Source organism: Hyla sarda, chromosome 1, assembly GCF_029499605.1.
Source record: "Hyla sarda isolate aHylSar1 chromosome 1, aHylSar1.hap1, whole genome shotgun sequence".
In the NCBI taxonomy this organism is placed as follows: domain Eukaryota; kingdom Metazoa; phylum Chordata; class Amphibia; order Anura; family Hylidae; genus Hyla; species Hyla sarda.
Window position 1 is genome coordinate 265,540,517 of NC_079189.1, and position 19,162 is coordinate 265,559,678.

The following is a 19,162-nucleotide window of genomic DNA, read 5'->3' on the forward strand; positions in this document are numbered from 1 at the left end:
ACAGTGCTCTCCACTGACCTCTGCTGTCCATTTTCAGAACTGTCCAGAACAGGAGAAAATCCTCATAGCAAACATATGATGCACCAGACAGTAGCTAAAATAGACAGCAGAGGTCAGCAGAGAGCACTGTGGTCATGACATCAGAGAAATCTAATGTCTAATGTAGTATATAGCCCCTAAAAAGTACTAGAAGGATTAAGATTTTTTAAATAGAAGTAATTTACAAATCTGTCTAACTTTCTGGCACCAGTTGATTTAAAAAAAATAAATAAATAAATAAAAATTTCCACGGTAGTACCCCTTTAAGCATCTGTTTGCTATTTTGTGTGGGAGCTCAGGATCAGAGCCTGACCGCAGTCTGCAGCAACTCACTGGAAAGTGTGCTGCCTTCTATTTCCTGTACTAGATAGATCGATAGGTATGAGCTAGATAGATGGATATAGATAGATAGATAGATAGATATGAGCTAGATAGATATAGCTAGATAGATATGAGATAGATAGATAGATAGATAGATAGATATGAGCTAGATAGATAGATAGATATGAGATAGGTATGAGATAGTTCCAAAAACAAATATATTGCAGCACTACTCATCAGATTAAATGCATGGTGCCAGCATCCCTACTAGAGATGAGTGAACTTACAGTAAATTCGATTCGTCACAAACTTCTCGGCTCGGCAGTTGATGACTTATCCTGCATAAATTAGTTCAGCTTCCAGGTGCTCCCGTGGGCTGGAAAAGGTGGATACAGTCCTAGGAGACTCTTTCCTAGGACTGTATCCACCTTTTCCAGCCCACCGGAGCACCTGAAAGTTGAACTAATTTATGCAGGATAAGTAATCAACTGCCAAGCCGAGAAGTTCGTGACGAATCGAATTTACTGTAAATTCGCTCATCTCTAATCCCTACCATAGGACCATTTTCAAGCTTAGTGATACATTATTACAAGGGGGTATATATACACCCAAACACGTCATTCAATAAAGTGCAAAGTGATAATTAATTCATCCAATAAATAATACAGTGTCAAAAATATACATATGTACACATACAATTCATAAAACAGTGCTCATCATATTTCATATCATAGAGCATGATTCTAAAGTGCATAGTGAAAAAATGAAGTGCCAGGTTAGGCTGCGTTCACACGGCCTTCTGTCTCCATTTTTTTTATCCCCGTTTTGTTTCCTTTTTTGCAGGCTGTAAACCGATTCAAAACGGTTTTTAAAAAATCCCATTCATGTCAATGGGATTTTTTTACAATCAGTTTGCACCCGTTTGCACCTGTCTGCACTCATTTCCGTTTTTTTTTGAAGGCAGAAAAAACGGCACATGCAGTATTTTTTCTTCTGTCCAAAAAACAGAAGAAAAAACGGATACAGTAAATTTAACATTGAGGTCTATGGAAAACGGATGAGCCTTTAATGTCAATGTCAATGAAATCTGTTTTTTCAATCCCGTTCTTTGATCCGTTTTTACTTTTGAGCATGCTCAGAACAAAAAAAAAAGTTTTTTAGTTTTATTAACTGAACAAACGGATCCAAAAGGATAACATCCGTTTGCATCCGTTATTGTCCATTTTTAATTTTGAAGGGAGAAGAACGGAACCGGTCTAGACGGCCGTGTGAACGCAGCCTTAGAGATGTAAACTTGAAAATTTCATAATTAGCATTATAGGACATTAGCATGATTCCATAAAACACCTGTATACATTATTAATTTATTAATAAAGATAAAAAGCAAATGCTCACCTGCTCTGGTTATCTAAACATGGTGCTACAAGCATGGGTCTCAGCTTACTGAATCTGCGCTGAGACCGGGAAGCAGGAGACCACAGCTGAAGTCAGCTGATCTGAGTCATTGGACTCCTGATGAGCACATGGCTTGTATTCATAGAGCTAGAGATGCTATGATCACTCTGCAGGCCACCACCAATATAATAGTAACCTACAGAGTGATCATAACATCTCTAGCTCTATGAATACAAGTCCGTTATAGGACTATAGGACTCTCCGCGCAAAGGTTTTATAGTTCCCAAATGCATCACTAGAAAATCCAATGGTCATCCCACTTTGATAATGCATTGTTATTCTCAACTGTGGCAATCAAATAGTTAAATGTCTGCCCAATGTTGTACATAACTGAAATGTTTTTTACAAAAAAAATCCCATTATAAAAAATCCCCCCTCAAACAATCAAGGTATACCCCAATTGTAAATATAATATTTAAATGTTATGGTATGTATAATAGATACAATTACAAGTTATAAAATCATTTGGCAGATCACATAGGCTTTGTTGATTCTGCTTATTCATGTGTTATTAGATCTTCATTTGTACAGTACATGACATAACATACACTGTTGACCTACTATAGAAATGATGTTATGTAATTATTATGTGTTATGCATTTTCAGCGCCTTGCCAATTCAAAAGCTCACACTTCTAGATTCATCAGTGCCAATCTTCCATGCAACAAATTTAAGAATCGCCTTGTGAACATCATGCCATATGAAACCACAAGGGTTTGCCTGCAACCAATCAGAGGAGTAGAGGGATCAGATTACATAAATGCCAGTTTCATAGATGGATACAGGTATGCCACAGCCTATATGTCACCTAGTCATGATATTTTTATATGGAAGTGCTAATGTATTGTCTTACTTTTTAGGCAACAAAAAGCTTACATTGCAACACAAGGGCCACTTGCAGAAACCACAGAAGATTTCTGGAGAATGCTATGGGAGAATAACTCCACAATTGTTGTAATGTTAACAAAACTTCGAGAAATTGGCAGAGTAAGTTACCTTTTTCAATTATATTTTTTCAAATAAATATATAATGTTACAGTCACTAAATACCTTTGTAAAAACTAGTATTGACTGCCTTTCCCCAGTGAAATCTAGTTTTGACTGAATGCCTTTATGAAAACTAGAATTGACTGCTTTTCCCCAGTAAAAACTAGTAATGACTGAATGCCTTTGTGAAAATTAGAATTGACTGTTTTTTCCTACTTAAAGGGGTACTCCACTGCTCAGCGTTTGGAACAAACTGTTCCGAACACTGGAGCTGTGAGCTCGTGATATCTTAGCCCCGCCCCCTCATGATGTCACGCCCCGCCCCCTCAATGCAAGTCTGTGGGAGGGGGCATGATGGCATTGAGGGGGCAGGGTGTGATGTCATGAGGGGGCGGGGCTATGATGTCACAAGCTCCCGGTGCCAGCTCCAGTGTTCGGAACAGTTTGTTCCAAACGCTGAGCAGTGTAGTACCCTTTTAAAACCAGTTTTTACTGAACGCCTTCGTACAAACTAGAATACTTACTACTTAATCAAAAACCGAATGTCAATTGAAACTGGTTTAAAGCATACCTGTCAGTATCTCATTCTGATCATGTACAATATGACCTATATTTCTCTCAGAATTTTCTTTATTTCTGAATTACCTTAACCCCTTAAGGACTCAGGGTTTTTCCGTTTTTGCACTTTCGTTTTTTCCTCCTTACCTTTTAAAAATCATAACCCTTTCAATTTTTCACCTAAAAATCCATATTATGGCTTATTTTTTGCGTCGCCAATTCTACTTTGCAGTGACATTAGTCATTTTACCCAAAAATGCACGGCGAAACGGAAAATAAATCATTGTGCAACAAAATCGAAAAAAAAAAAACGCCATTTTGTAACTTTTGGGGGCTTCCGTTTCTACGCAGTGCATATTTTGGTAAAAATTACACCTTATAATTATTCTGCAGGTCCATACGGTTAAAATGATACCCTACTTATATAGGTTTGATTTTGTCGCACTTCTGGAAAAAATCATAACTACATGCAGGAAAATTTATACGTTTAAAAATGTCATTTTCTGACCCCTATAACTTTTTTATTTTTCCACGTACAGGGCGGTATGAGGACTCATTTTTTGCGCCGTGATCTGAAGTTTTTATCGGTATGATTTTTGTTTTGATCGGACTTTTTGATCACTTTTTATTCATTTTTTAATGGTATAAAAAGTGACCAAAATACTTTTTTTTTGACTTTGGAATTTTTTTGCGCTTACGCCATTGACCGTGCGGTTTAATTAATTATATATTTTTATAGTTCAGACATTTACGCACACGGCGATACCACATATGTTTATTTATTTTATTTTTTACACTGTTTTATTTTTTTTATGGGAAAAGGGGGGTGATTCAAACTTTTATTAGGGAAGGGGTTAAATGACCTTTATTAACACTTTATTTTAACATTTTTTTTGCAGTGTTATAGGTCCCATAGGGACCTATAACACTGCACATACTGATCTCTCATCCTGATCACAGGCGTGTATTAACATCAGTGTTATTGGCGCATGACTGCTCCTGCCTGGATCTCAGGCACGGAGCAGTCATTCGTCGATCGGACACCGAGGAGGCAGGTAAGGGCCCTCCCGGTGTCCGGTCAGCTGTTCGGGACGCCGCGATTTCACCGCGGCGGTCCCGAACAGCCCGACTGAGCAGCCGGGTCACTTTCACTTTAGAAGCGGCGGTCAGCTTTGACCGCCGCTTCTAAAGGGTTAATACCTCACATCACCGCGATCGGCGATGTGTGGTATTAGCCGCGGGTCCCGGCCGTTGATGAGCGCCGGGACCGACGCGATATGATGCGGGATCGCGGTGCGATCCCGCTTCATATCGCGGGAGCCGGCGCAGGACATAAATATACGTCCTGCGTCGTTAAGGGGTTAATGTTGTCAACTAGAAGCAGGGGGGCGAGTCCCTTTCTTCTCCTCAGGTAATAATCACTCCCCCTCCTCCCTCTCCCTCACACTCCTCAGTCACTGGTCTGGGGAGTGGGCATCTGGAACCCTTTCCTTTCTGGATTTATGCTATACGCACATGCTGTGTGCTTACAGCTTTTGCAAAACTACAGCTCCCAGCATGCCCACACATCCTTTGAGTTGTAGTTTTACAACAGCTGAAGGCATATGATTGGTAAAACTCAAATTTACAGCAGTGTTTCTGCAGGCTGTGTTCCTCCTGCTGTTGCAAAACTACAACTCCCAGCATGCCCACACATAATTTGGCTGTGCATGCATGCTGGGAGTTGTAGTTTTGCAACAGCTGGAAGCATATGATTGTAGTCCCCCTGAATTAGATAAACACACACACACACACACACATTGACTTAATTTATTCATTCACATACCTAGACAACACAGATTTACACACATACATATATATCCACACACATATATACATGCAGGGACACTAACTTTCTAAACAGAAAATCCTCCATTCAGTCCCCATCACCAGGTTCTTTCATCATCTGCTCACAGACAACAGTGTACTCCCGCCCCTCCCCCCTTCTCCTCTCACAGGAGACTGTGAAGTAAACACAGACAGTGAGGGAGCCGATCACAGCAGCTTCAGATCTGCAGACCTGTCAATCATGAAGTGAGTCCATGACGTAGGTGATGATAAGTGAACACAGCCAGGCTGGTATGTATCCCAGGAGGCAAATAGGCAGTTTGAGTGGCTTTTTTAGTATGAAATACTGAAAATTTTTAAATGAAAGCAATTGCAAAACCTATTGTTTTTGCATGCTTTACAACATATCAAAGGTTTTTATATCTGACAGTGCCCATTTAAAGTAGAGAAAACTAGTTTTAACAGAGGTCAAAGTTCATCTAGCTTACATGTGACGCTTGAGCTCAAAGATAATTATGCTCACATGTGGTGCTTGAGAATGATTCTTATTGGATGTGCGACGTTGCCTGACTCGTGGTGGGTTGACCACATCGCCTCCACATACCCATGTACCCCTCTGCTAAGCATGCTTATCTATGTTGACCATGCTGCCTCCACATAACCACGTACCCCCTCCGCTAAGCATGCTCATGCGGGCCGACCACGTCGCCCTTGCATACCCGTGTACCCGTCTGCTAAGCACCGAAACAAAACTTTTGATATGCTGTACATCTTGGCAAAACAATAGTTTTTCTAATAAACTTCATTAAAAAAAAAATATATTCACATTTTATTAAAGAAAACTGTCTTGAAAAATAGCATCACTAGAGGTCCCCATACCTTCTGGGACAATGACTAGTTCCACAGCAGCATCAGCTTGTCCACGAGTCATGGACAAGAGATGGCTGATGGACAAAGCTGCAGATGGGACTAGCGTTCTATTGTGCTCGCTAACGGCCTGTCACTTTGCTTGGGGGAGCGAGCAGCCACCAGGAGCGAGCGTGCATGAATATACAGCATCAGTGCTAGGAGTCTCTGAGGATCGCAGCACAAAACCAGGACTTCATAAACTTTTATGGAACTTCACTTCAAGGGACACCATTATATTTTTCTGTAAATATTTCTACTTTGCTACTGTTTTGTTTGTTTGTTTTTCTTTCTTTTCTGTGGTTGTCCAGTTGCCCATAGCAACCAATCAGATTGCTTCTTTCATTTAAAAAAAAGGCTTCTACAAAATGATTCAATCTGATTGGTTGCTATGGGCAACTGGGAAACTTTTACTCTGCACAAGTTTTGATAAATTTTCCCCAATGAATGTAAAAGTAAATCCCCCAGATAGTTGTCCCATAAATGACAACCTTCACATAAGCTATGTAGGTAGTCCCCCTATTAGCTTGGTAGTTAGTCTCCATAATAGCTTGTAGGTAGTAGATAGCTCCCCACATAGGCAACAGAAGTCCCCCACATTAGATATCCAGCAGAAGTCCCCCATATTAGGTAGGCAGCAGAGGTCCCCTCATAGTAGGGAACCGTTCCCTCATAGTTGGCAGCAGTTCCTCCATAGTTGGCAGAAGTTCCCCATTAGGAGACAGCAGTTCCCCCATTATAGGCAACAGTTCCTCCACAACAGGCAGCAATTTCCAACCTTACCCTCCGGCATACATACCTCCTGTGGCTCTTCTTGCTTTTTCCCCTGTCGGCTCCAGCGTGGTGCAGTAATCGTGGTTGGGGGGCACTGGTTCTGAGGCAAAATTGCTGGCTATCAGCCTCCATCTTACCAAGCGCAGCGCTACTCATTCAGTATCTGCATGACGTACATGTCTTAAATCTTTCCTCTGACTCTACCAGGCCTCTTTGTAAGTAATGTCACATTACAGGAATAATAACCCCAATGATGTCACAGTACAGGCATAATACACACAGTGATGTCACAGTACAGGGATAATACACAGTGATGAGTGATCACATTACAGGAATTTCACAGTACTCTTTGGAGGTTTGGATGCTGTCAGATCTGTAGACAGTTCTCATTATTGCAGCAGGAAATTGCATTTTAGAAATCTGAGATGTTTAAATTCTATATTCAACAAACTCAGGCTGGGACTGCTGCAATGCCACTGCCACAAAGTCCCCATAGAAATGGCTGGTGGGCTACTGTAGGTTCTGGAAGACTTAGAGTTGTGGATAGAAGACATGTCCCACAGTCTGTGGTTTTCCACAATTCATTTGCAGCACTTTCAGAATGTAAGGGTAACTTGGATATTGGCTCAAGCACAGAGAATGAGGGACCATCGACTCCTATGTCTAATGTATGCAAGACTGCAGCCAAGGACAAAAAAGATAAAGTGAAGTCTGAAAGGAAGCAGCTGATGCTGGGTGATTCAAATCATAAGAATTGTGGAGCTTAAGGAAAATGCTTTTGTGAGATGTCTCCCTGGTGCTACTGCTAGCAGAGATAGAAGATATATTCTTAATATTCTTAAGCAAGCAAACCAGAAAGGGGACATGGATGTTCTTGTCCATCTAGGGACAAATGACCTGGCTTGAAATAAAGTTTTAGAGGTGAAGGAATCTTTTATCACACTTGGTAATGATGTACATGATTTTGCATCCACTGTTTCATTTTCTGAAGTTCTGCCTGTGCACAACATTCAGAATGATAGGCAGAGGTGCATTAAGGAGTTCAACTTATGGCTTAGTAAATGGTGTAAAGAACAAGGATTTGGCTTTATGTATCATGATAGCTCTACTTGGAATAAAAAGGAACTGTACAATAAAGATGGTTTGCATCTTTCTCTTGAGGGAACAATTCCAAGAATTTGCTAAGGAGTATTTCAACTAGGAGGGGGGGGGGGGAAGAGCATAAGAGTGATAATCCATGAGTCAAATTGCCCCCCGAAACAATGATAGAACATGTCATTAGCACAGAGGTTAAGAAATGATAAGCTCATAGTCCTGTCTAAAAATGCTCGCAGTTTAGGTAATAAAATCAATGAACTTGGGTCAATAATGGCATTTGAGAATGTAGATTTAGTGGTTGTTACTGAGACATGGTTTAATGAAAGTAATGACTGAGACATAACCATACCAGGGTACTCTTTGTACAGAAGAGATAGAGAAGGCAAGAAAGGGGGAGGGGTTGCCCTGTATGTGAAAGAATGCATAAAATCTAACCTAATACATGAGGCAAACATAGTCAGTTTGGGTTACGTTGCAGTTTAGTAATCATGCAGTAACTCCTTTAGGTGTGATATGTAGACAACCTGGCCAAGTTAAAGAATTGGATGATCTACTAGTTGAGGAAATAGCTAAAATGACAATGAAAGGAGAAGTTATCATTGGAGACTTCAATCTTCCGAATATAAGCTGGAAAACCAAAGTAGCTAGTTCTGACAGAAGTACAGATATTCTAAATTCCCTACTCGGATTATCTCTACAACAAGTGGTTGAGGAGCCAACCTGGAAGGAGGCCATTTTGGATTTGGTATTCACAAATGGGGATTGGTGTATATGATGTTACTGTAGGCGAAAGCCTGGGATCTAGTGATCACCAGTCAGTGTGGTTTAATATAAGAACAGTGAAGGAGTCACACCACACAAAAACAAAAGTATTAGATTTTAGAAAAAACTACTTTTCAAAAATTGGATTAGTCATAAATGAGTCCCTATCAGAATGGAAAGGATCACGTGGAGTAGAGGAGAAATGGGACAACTTAAAAGATGCATTATTGAAGGCAACAGAAAATTGAATTAGACTTGTCAGTAAAAGCAGAAAAAGGAAGAGACCACTGTGGTACTCAACAGAAGTGGCCAAAATCATAAAAAAAACTAAGAGCTTGCATTTAGTAATTATAAAAAAAAAAAACAGAGCAATGAAGATAGGGAAATCTACAAGATTAGGCAGAAAGAGGCCAAGCAAGTTATAAGAGCTTTTAAAGTGCAGGCAGAAGAAAAACTAGCTCAGTCTGTGAAACTAGGGGATAAGACATATATTCAGATATATTAATGAAAAAAGGAAATTAAAAACAAAGGAAGGAAGGTATGTAGAAGAGAATAAAGGGCTAGCGGACTGCCTTAACCCCTTAAGGACCAAGGACATATGAGTACGTCCTTGGTCCCGCTCCCGTGATATAACGCGGGGTTCCACGGTGACCCCGCATCATATCACGGCGGACCCGGCGTCATAGTGAACCCTTTAGCCGCGCACTCAAAGCTGAGCGACGCGGCAAAAAGTGAAAGTAAAAACTGCCGGTTAGCTCAGTGGGCTGTTCGGGAAATCGCGGCTTCCCGAACAGCTTACAGGACAGCCGGAGGGTCCCTACCTGCCTCCTCGCTGTCCGATCGCCGAATGACTGCTCAGTGCCTGAGATCCAGGCATGAGCAGTCAAGCGGCAGAATCATCGATCACTGGTTTCCTATGAGAAACCAGTGATCAATGTGAAAGATCAGTGTGTGCAGTGTTATAGCTCCCTATGGGAGCTATAACACTGCAAAAAAAAGTGAATAAAGATCATTTAACCCCTCCCCTATTAAAAGTTTGAATCACCCCCCTTTTCCCATAAAAAAAAACACAGTGTAAATAAAAATAAACATATATGATATCACCGCGTGCGGAAATGTCCAAATTATAAAAATATATTGTTATTTAAACCGCACGGTCAATGGCGTACGCGCAAAAAAAATCCAAAGTCCAAAATAGTGCATTTTTGGTCACTTTTTAGATCATGAAAAAATGAATCATCTATAAGTCCTATCAATGCAAAAATGGTACCGTTAAAAACTTCAGATCACGGCGCAAAAAATAAGCCCTCATAACGCCCCATACGCGGAAAAATAAAAAAGTTATAGGGGTCAGATGATGACAATTTTAAACGTATAAATTTTCCTGCATGTAGTTATGATTTTTTCCAGAAGTTCGACAAAATCAAACCTATATAAGTAGGGTATCATTTTAATCGTATGGACCTACATAATAAAGATAAGGTGTCATTTTTACCAAAAAATTTACTATGTAGAAACGGAAGCCCCCAAAAGTTACAAAACTGCGTTTAAAAAAAAAAAAATTTGTCGCACAATGATTTTTTTTCTGTTTCACCGTCGATTTTTGGGCAAAATGACTGACGCCATTACAAAGTAGAATTGGTGGCGCAAAAAATAAACAATCATATGGATTTTTAAGTGCAAAATTGAAAGAGTTATGATTTTTTTAAAGCAAGGAGCAAAAAACGAAAGTGCAAAAACGGAAACCCCCCGGTACTTAAGGGGTTAATGAATACTTCTGTTCAGTTTTTACAGAAGAAAAAAAGGAAAAGGACCTCAATTAGGGAGGAAGATTAAGAGGTTCTATGTTTGCTGTCTAAAGTTAAGACAAATAAGTCACAGGGGCCTGATAGGATACACCCAAAATTATTAAAAGAGCTTAGCGGTGAACTAGCAAAACCATTAGCAGATTTATTTAATCAATCACTGGTAACAGGAGTCCTCCCGGAAGATTGGAAATTAGCAAATGTAATGCGCATTCACAAGAAAGGTAGTAGGGAGGAATAAAGCAACTATACGGCAGTTAGTCTGACATCAATAGTGGGGAAATTAATGGAAACCCTACTAAAGGATAGGATTGTGAAACATCTAAAATCCCATGGATTGCAAGATGAAAAACAACACGGGTTTACTTCAGGGTGATCATGTCAAACAAATCTTATAGATTTTTTTGATTGGGTGACTAAAATAATAGATGGCGGAGGGGCAGTAGACATTGCATATCTAGAATTTAGTAAAGCTTTTGACACAGTCCCACATAGAAGACTTATCAATAAACTACAGTCTTTGAGCTTGGACTCCCATATTGTTGAGTGGATTTGGCATTGGCCGAGTGACAGACAACAGAGGGTTGTAGTCGAGGGAGTATATTAAGATCAAGGTCTTGTTACCAGTGGGGTAGCTCAGGGATCTGTACTGGGACCAATTTTGTTTACTATCTTCATTAGTGATATTGCAAAAGTTCTTGATGGTAAGGTATGTCTTTTTGCTGATGACACAAAGATATGTAACAGGGTTGATGTTCCTAGAGGGATACGCCAAATGGAAAGAGATTTAGGCAAACAAGAAGAATGGTCAGAACTCTGGGAACTGAAATTTTATGTGGATAAGTGCAAGATAATGCACCTGGGGCGTAAAAACCCAAGGGCAGAATATACAGGGTGGGCCATTTATATGGATACACCTTAATAAAATGAGAATGGTTGGTGATATTAACTTCCTGTTAGTATATGTGAGGGGGGAAACTTTTCAAGATGGGTGGTGACCATAGCGGCCATTTTGAAGTCAGCCATTTTGAATCCAACTTTTGTTTTTTCAATAGGAAGAGGGTCATGTAACACATCAATTATTGGGAATTTATTGGGAATTTCACAAGAAAAACAATGATGTGCTTGGTTTTAACGTAACTGTATTCTTTCATGAGTTATTTACAAGTTTCTGACCACTTATAAAATGTGTTCAATGTGCTGCCCATTGTGCTGGATTGTCAATGCAACCCTCCCAATCCAACCCTCCCCTCCCACTCTTCACACACTGATAGCAACACCGCAGGAGAAATGCTAACACAGGCTTACAGTCAGTATACGTAGTTTCAGGTGCTGCAGAATGGGCAAAACAAAAATTGGAACAGGACCCTCAGTTTACTGTTACGCCGAGCGCTCCGGGTCCCCGCTCCTCCCCGGAGCGCTCGCTACACTTCCCTCACTGCAGCGCCCCGGTCGGTTCCACGGACCCGGGGCGCTGCGTTACTACCTCCGGCCGGGATGCGATTCGCGATGCGGGTAGCGCCCGCTCGCGATGCGCACCCCGGCTCCCGTACCTTACTCGCTCCCCGTCAGTTCTGTCCCGGCGCGCGCGGCCCCGCTCCCTAGGGCGCGCGCGCGCCGGGTCTTTGCGATTTAAAGGGCCACTGCACCGCTGATTGGTGCAGTGGTTCCAATTAGTGTTTACACCTGTGCACTTCCCTATATCACCTCACTTCCCCTTCACTCCCTCGCCGGATCTTGTTGCCCTAGTGCCAGTGAAAGCGTTCCTTGTGTGTTCCTTGCCTGTGATTCCAGACCTTCTGCCGTTGCCCCTGACTACGATCCTTGCTGCCTGCCCCGACCTTCTGCTACGTCCGACCTTGCTTCTGTCTACTCCCTTGTACCGCGCCTATCTTCAGCAGCCAGAGAGGTTGAGCCGTTGCTAGGGGATACGACCTGGTCACTACCGCCGCAGCAAGACCATCCCGCTTTGCGGCGGGCTCTGGTGAAAACCAGTAGTGACTTAGAACCGATCCTCTAGCACGGTCCACGCCAATCCCTCTCTGGCACAGAGGATCCACTACCTGCCAGCCGGCATCGTGACAGTAGATCCGGCCATGGATCCCGCTGAAGTTCCTCTGCCAGTTGTCGCTGACCTCACCACGGTGGTCGCCCAGCAGTCACAACAGATTGCGCAACAAGGCCAACAGCTGTCTCAACTGACTGTTATGCTACAACAGTTACTACCACAGCTCCAGCAATCATCTCCTCCGCCAGCTCCTGTACCTCCTCCGCAGCGAGTGGCCGCTTCTGGAATACGACTATCCTTGCCGGATAAATTTGATGGGGACTCTAAGTTTTGCCGTGGCTTTCTTTCCCAATGTTCATTACACTTGGAGATGATGTCGGACCAGTTCCCCACTGAAAGGTCTAAGGTGGCTTTCGTAGTCAGCCTGCTGTCTGGAAAAGCCCTGGCTTGGGCCACACCGCTCTGGGACCGCAATGACCCCGTCACTGCCTCTGTACACTCCTTCTTCTCGGAAATTCGAAGTGTCTTTGAGGAACCTGCCCGAGCCTCTTCTGCTGAGACTGCCCTGTTGAACCTGGTCCAGGGTAATTCTTCCGTTGGCGAGTATGCCGTACAGTTCCGTACCCTTGCTTCAGAATTATCCTGGAATAATGAGGCACTCTGCGCGACCTTTAAAAAAGGCCTATCCAGCAACATTAAAGATGTTCTGGCCGCACGAGAAATCCCTGCTAACCTACATGAACTCATCCATCTTGCCACTCGCATTGACATGCGTTTTTCCGAACGGCGTCAGGAGCTCCGCCAGGATATGGACTCTGTTCGCACGAGGCGTTTCTTCTCCCCGGCTCCTCTCTCCTCTGGTCCCCTGCAATCTGTTCCTGTGCCTCCCGCCGTGGAGGCTATGCAGGTCGACCGGTCTCGCCTGACACCCCAAGAGAGGACACGACGCCGCATGGAGAATCTCTGCCTGTACTGTGCTAGTACCGAACACTTCCTGAAGGATTGTCCTATCCGTCCTCCCCGCCTGGAAAGACGTCCGCTGACTCCGCACAAAGGTGAGACAGTCCTTGATGTCTACTCTGCTTCTCCACGTCTTACTGTGCCTGTGCGGATGTCTGCCTCTGCCTTCTCCTTCTCTGCTGTGGCCTTCTTGGACTCTGGATCTGCAGGAAATTTCATCTTAGCCTCCCTCGTCAACAGGTTCAACATCCCGGTGACCAGTCTCGCCAGACCCCTCTACATCAATTGTGTAAACAATGAAAGATTGGACTGTACTATACGTTTCCGCACGGAGCCCCTTCTAATGTGCATCGGATCTCATCACGAGAGGATTGAACTGTTGGTTCTCCCCAATTGCACTTCTGAAATCCTTCTTGGACTTCCCTGGCTTCAACTCCATTCCCCAATCCTGGATTGGTCCACTGGGGAGATCAAGAGTTGGGGGCCCTCTTGTTCCAAGGACTGCTTAAAACCGGTTCCCAGTAAACCTTGCCGTGTCCCTGTGCTTCCTCATGTAACCGGTCTCCCTAAGGCCTATATGGACTTTGCGGACGTTTTTTGCAAAAAACAAGCTGAGACTCTACCTCCTCACAGGCCTTATGATTGTCCCATTGACCTCCTCCCGGGCACTACTCCACCCCGGGGCAGAATCTATCCTCTGTCCGTCCCAGAGACTCTTGCCATGTCTGAATACGTCCAAGAAAATTTAAAAAAGGGCTTTATCCGTAAATCCTCCTCTCCTGCCGGAGCCGGATTTTTCTTTGTGTCCAAAAAAGATGGCTCTCTACGTCCTTGCATTGACTACCGCGGTCTTAATAAAATCACGGTTAAGAACCGCTACCCCCTACCCCTCATCTCTGAACTCTTTGATCGTCTCCAAGGTGCCCATATTTTTACCAAACTGGACTTAAGAGGTGCTTATAATCTCATCCGCATCAGAGAGGGGGATGAATGGAAAACGGCATTTAACACCAGAGATGGACACTTTGAGTATCTGGTCATGCCCTTTGGTCTATGCAACGCCCCTGCCGTCTTCCAAGACTTTGTTAATGAAATTTTTCGTGATCTACTATACTCCTGTGTTGTTGTATATCTGGACGATATCCTGATTTTTTCTGCCAATCTTGAAGAACACCGCCAGCATGTCCGTATGGTTCTTCAGAGACTTCGTGATAATCAACTCTATGCCAAAATAGAGAAATGTCTGTTTGAATGCCAATCTCTTCCTTTTCTAGGATACTTGGTCTCTGGCCAGGGACTACAAATGGACCCAGATAAACTCTCTGCCGTCTTAGATTGGCCACGCCCCTCCGGACTCCGTGCCATCCAACGTTTTTTGGGGTTCGCCAATTATTACAGGCAATTTATTCCACATTTTTCTACCATTGTGGCTCCTATTGTGGCTTTAACAAAAAAAAATGCCGATCCCAAGTCTTGGCCTCCTCAAGCGGAAGACGCCTTTAAACGACTCAAGTCTGCCTTTTCTTCGGCTCCCGTGCTCTCCAGACCTGACCCATCTAAACCCTTCCTATTGGAGGTTGATGCCTCCTCAGTGGGAGCTGGAGCTGTCCTTCTACAAAAAAACTCTTCCGGGCATGCTGTTACTTGTGGTTTTTTTTCCAGGACCTTCTCTCCGGCGGAGAGGAACTACTCCATCGGGGATCGAGAGCTTCTAGCCATTAAATTAGCACTTGAGGAATGGAGGCATCTGCTGGAGGGATCAAGATTTCCAGTTATTATTTACACCGATCACAAGAACCTCTCCTACCTCCAGTCTGCCCAACGGCTGAATCCTCGTCAGGCCAGGTGGTCTCTGTTCTTTGCCCGATTTAATTTTGAAATTCACTTTCGGCCTGCTGATAAAAACATTAGGGCCGATGCTCTCTCTCGTTCCTCAGATGCCTCTGAAATTGAACTCTCTCCTCAACACATCATTCCTCCTGACTGCCTGATTTCCACTTCTCCAGCCTCCATCAGGCAAACTCCTCCAGGAAAGACCTTTGTTTCTCCACGCCAACGCCTTGGGATCCTCAAATGGGGTCACTCCTCCCATCTCGCAGGTCATGCGGGCATCAAGAAATCTGTGCAACTCATCTCTCGCTTCTATTGGTGGCCGACTCTAGAGACTGATGTGGTGGACTTTGTGCGAGCCTGCACTATCTGTGCCCGGGATAAGACTCCTCGCCAGAAGCCCGCTGGTTTTCTTCATCCTCTACCTGTCCCCGAACAACCTTGGTCTCTGATTGGTATGGATTTTATTACTGACTTACCCCCATCCCATGGCAACACTGTTATTTGGGTGGTCGTTGATCGATTCTCCAAAATGGCACATTTCATCCCTCTTCCTGGTCTTCCTTCAGCGCCTCAGTTGGCTAAACAATTTTTTGTACACATTTTTCGTCTTCACGGGTTGCCTACACAGATCGTCTCGGATAGAGGCGTCCAATTTGTGTCTAAATTCTGGAGGGCTCTCTGTAAACAACTCAAGATTAAATTAAATTTTTCTTCTGCATACCATCCTCAATCCAATGGACAAGTAGAGAGAATTAACCAGATCTTGGGTGACTATTTACGACATTTTGTTTCCTCCCGCCAGGATGACTGGGCAGATCTTCTACCTTGGGCCGAATTCTCGTATAATTTCAGAATCTCTGAATCTTCCTCCAAATCTCCGTTTTTCGTGGTGTACGGCCGTCACCCTCTTCCCCCCCTCCCTACCCCCTTGCCCTCTGGTCTGCCCGCTGTGGATGAAATTTCTCGTGATCTTTCCACCATATGGAAAGAGACCCAAAATTCTCTCTTACAGGCTTCTTCTCGCATGAAGAGATTCGCAGATAAGAAAAGAAGAGCTCCTCCCATTTTTTCCCCTGGAGACAAGGTATGGCTCTCCGCTAAATATGTCCGTTTCCGTGTCCCGAGCTATAAGTTGGGACCACGCTATCTTGGTCCTTTTAAAGTTTTGTGTCAAATTAATCCTGTCTCTTACAAACTTCTTCTTCCTCCTTCTCTTCGTATCCCTAATGCCTTTCACGTCTCTCTTCTTAAACCTCTCATCCTCAACCGTTTTTCTCCTAAATCTGTTCCTCCCACTCCTGTTTCCGGCTCCTCGGACATCTTCTCTGTCAAAGAGATTTTGGCCTCTAAAAAGGTCAGGGGAAGAACTTTTTTTTTTTTAGTGGATTGGGAGGGTTGTGGTCCAGAAGAGAGGTCCTGGGAACCTGAGGACAATATCCTGGACAAAAGTCTGATCCTCAGGTTCTCAGGCCCCAAGAAGAGGGGGAGACCCAAGGGGGGGGGTACTGTTACGCCGAGCGCTCCGGGTCCCCGCTCCTCCCCGGAGCGCTCGCTACACTTCCCTCACTGCAGCGCCCCGGTCGGTTCCACGGACCCGGGGCGCTGCGTTACTACCTCCGGCCGGGATGCGATTCGCGATGCGGGTAGCGCCCGCTCGCGATGCGCACCCCGGCTCCCGTACCTTACTCGCTCCCCGTCAGTTCTGTCCCGGCGCGCGCGGCCCCGCTCCCTAGGGCGCGCGCGCGCCGGGTCTTTGCGATTTAAAGGGCCACTGCACCGCTGATTGGTGCAGTGGTTCCAATTAGTGTTTACACCTGTGCACTTCCCTATATCACCTCACTTCCCCTTCACTCCCTCGCCGGATCTTGTTGCCCTAGTGCCAGTGAAAGCGTTCCTTGTGTGTTCCTTGCCTGTGATTCCAGACCTTCTGCCGTTGCCCCTGACTACGATCCTTGCTGCCTGCCCCGACCTTCTGCTACGTCCGACCTTGCTTCTGTCTACTCCCTTGTACCGCGCCTATCTTCAGCAGCCAGAGAGGTTGAGCCGTTGCTAGGGGATACGACCTGGTCACTACCGCCGCAGCAAGACCATCCCGCTTTGCGGCGGGCTCTGGTGAAAACCAGTAGTGACTTAGAACCGATCCTCTAGCACGGTCCACGCCAATCCCTCTCTGGCACAGAGGATCCACTACCTGCCAGCCGGCATCGTGACATTTACGCAGAAGATTTTGTTCAGTGATGAGGCAAACTTTTATGTGAATGGTGAAGTTAACAAACAAAACCACAGCTATTGGTCTGACACTAACCCACATTGGATAGATCCCTCCAAGACTGTTGGAACACAAAAATTGATGGTATGGTATGGTATATGGGGTACAAAGATAGTGGGGCCATTCTTCATCAATGGAAACCTCAAGGCCACTGGATATGCGAAATTGCTACTTGATGATGTGTTTCCCTCTTTATGCACTGAAGCTGGCACGTTCCCTGAGTTCTTCCAGCAAGATGGTGCACCACCACATTATGGGTGTCAGGTCCGAGCATTCCTAGATGAACAGTTTCCTGGAAAGTGGATGGGTCATCGTGGGCGAGTTGAATGGCCCCCAAGGTCTCCCGATCTGACCCCCTTAGACTTTTATCTATGGGGTCATCTGAAGGCAATTGTCTATGCTGTGAAGATACGAGATGTGCAGCACCTGAAACTACGGATACTGGAAGCCTGTGCTAGCATTTCTCCCGCAGTGTTGCTATCAGTGTGTGAAGAGTGGGAGAAGAGGGTTGCATTGACAATCCAACACAATGGGCAGCACATTGAACACATTTTATAAGTGGTCAGAAACTTGTAAATAACTCATGAAAGAATAAAGTTACGTTAAAACCAAGCTCATCATTGTTTTTCTTGTGAAATTCCCAATAAGTTTGATGTGTCACATGACCCTCTTCCTATTGAAAAAACAAAAGTTGGATTCAAAATGGCCGACTTCAAAATGGCCACCATGGTCACCACCCATCTTGAAAAGTTACCCCCCTCACATATACTAATGTGCCACAAACAGGAAGTTAATATCACCAACCATTCCCATTTTATTAAGATGTATCCATATAAATGGCCCACCCTGTAGAACATTTGACACAGTCCTGACCTGAGTATCTGAGGAAAGATATTTAGGAGTAATTATTTCAGAAGACTTAAAGGTAGGAAGACAATGTAATAGAGCAGCAGGAAATGTTAGCAGAATGCTTGGATATAGGGAGAGGTATAAGCATTAGAAAGAGGGAAATGAACACCGGTGAGACCTCACTTGGAATTTTGTGCACAGTACTGTAGACTGTATCTCCAGAAGGATATAGATACTCTAGACAGAGTTTAGAGAAGATCTACTAAACTAGTACATGGATTGCAGGATAAAACTTACCAGGAAAGGTTAAAAGACCTTAACATGTATAGCTTGGAAGAAAGAAGAGCCAGAGAGGATATGATAGAGACTTTTAAATACATAAAGGGAATCAACACGGTAAAGGAGGAGAGCATATTTAAAAGAAAAAAAACTACCACAAGAGGACATAGTTTTAAATTAGAGGGGCAAAGGTTTAAAAGTAATATCAGGAAGTATTACTTTACTGAGAGAGTAGTGGATGCATGGAATAGCCTTCCTGCAGAAGTGGTAGCTGCAAATACAGTGAATGAGTTTAAGCATGCATGGGATAAGCATAAGGTTATCCTTCATATAAGATAGGGCCAGGGATTATTGATAGGATTCAGGTTATTGGGCAGACTAGATGGGCCAAATAGTTGTTATCTGCCGACACATTCTATATTTCTATATTTA

At 43.8% G+C, this 19,162-nt stretch overlaps 1 protein-coding gene across 15 annotated transcripts in view; it reads left to right on the plus strand.

The window, feature by feature from the left end:
- Nucleotides 1–19,162, plus strand: part of PTPRS (protein tyrosine phosphatase receptor type S) — a 784,683-nt gene that overhangs the window by 712,949 nt on the left and 52,572 nt on the right. For all 15 annotated transcript variants that reach the window (XM_056571644.1, XM_056571636.1, XM_056571669.1 and 12 more), the window contains 2 exons: nucleotides 2,422–2,600; nucleotides 2,676–2,802. In XM_056571644.1, the coding sequence (XP_056427619.1) occupies nucleotides 2,422–2,600; nucleotides 2,676–2,802 (306 nt within the window). The remainder of the gene's footprint in view (nucleotides 1–2,421; nucleotides 2,601–2,675; nucleotides 2,803–19,162) is intronic.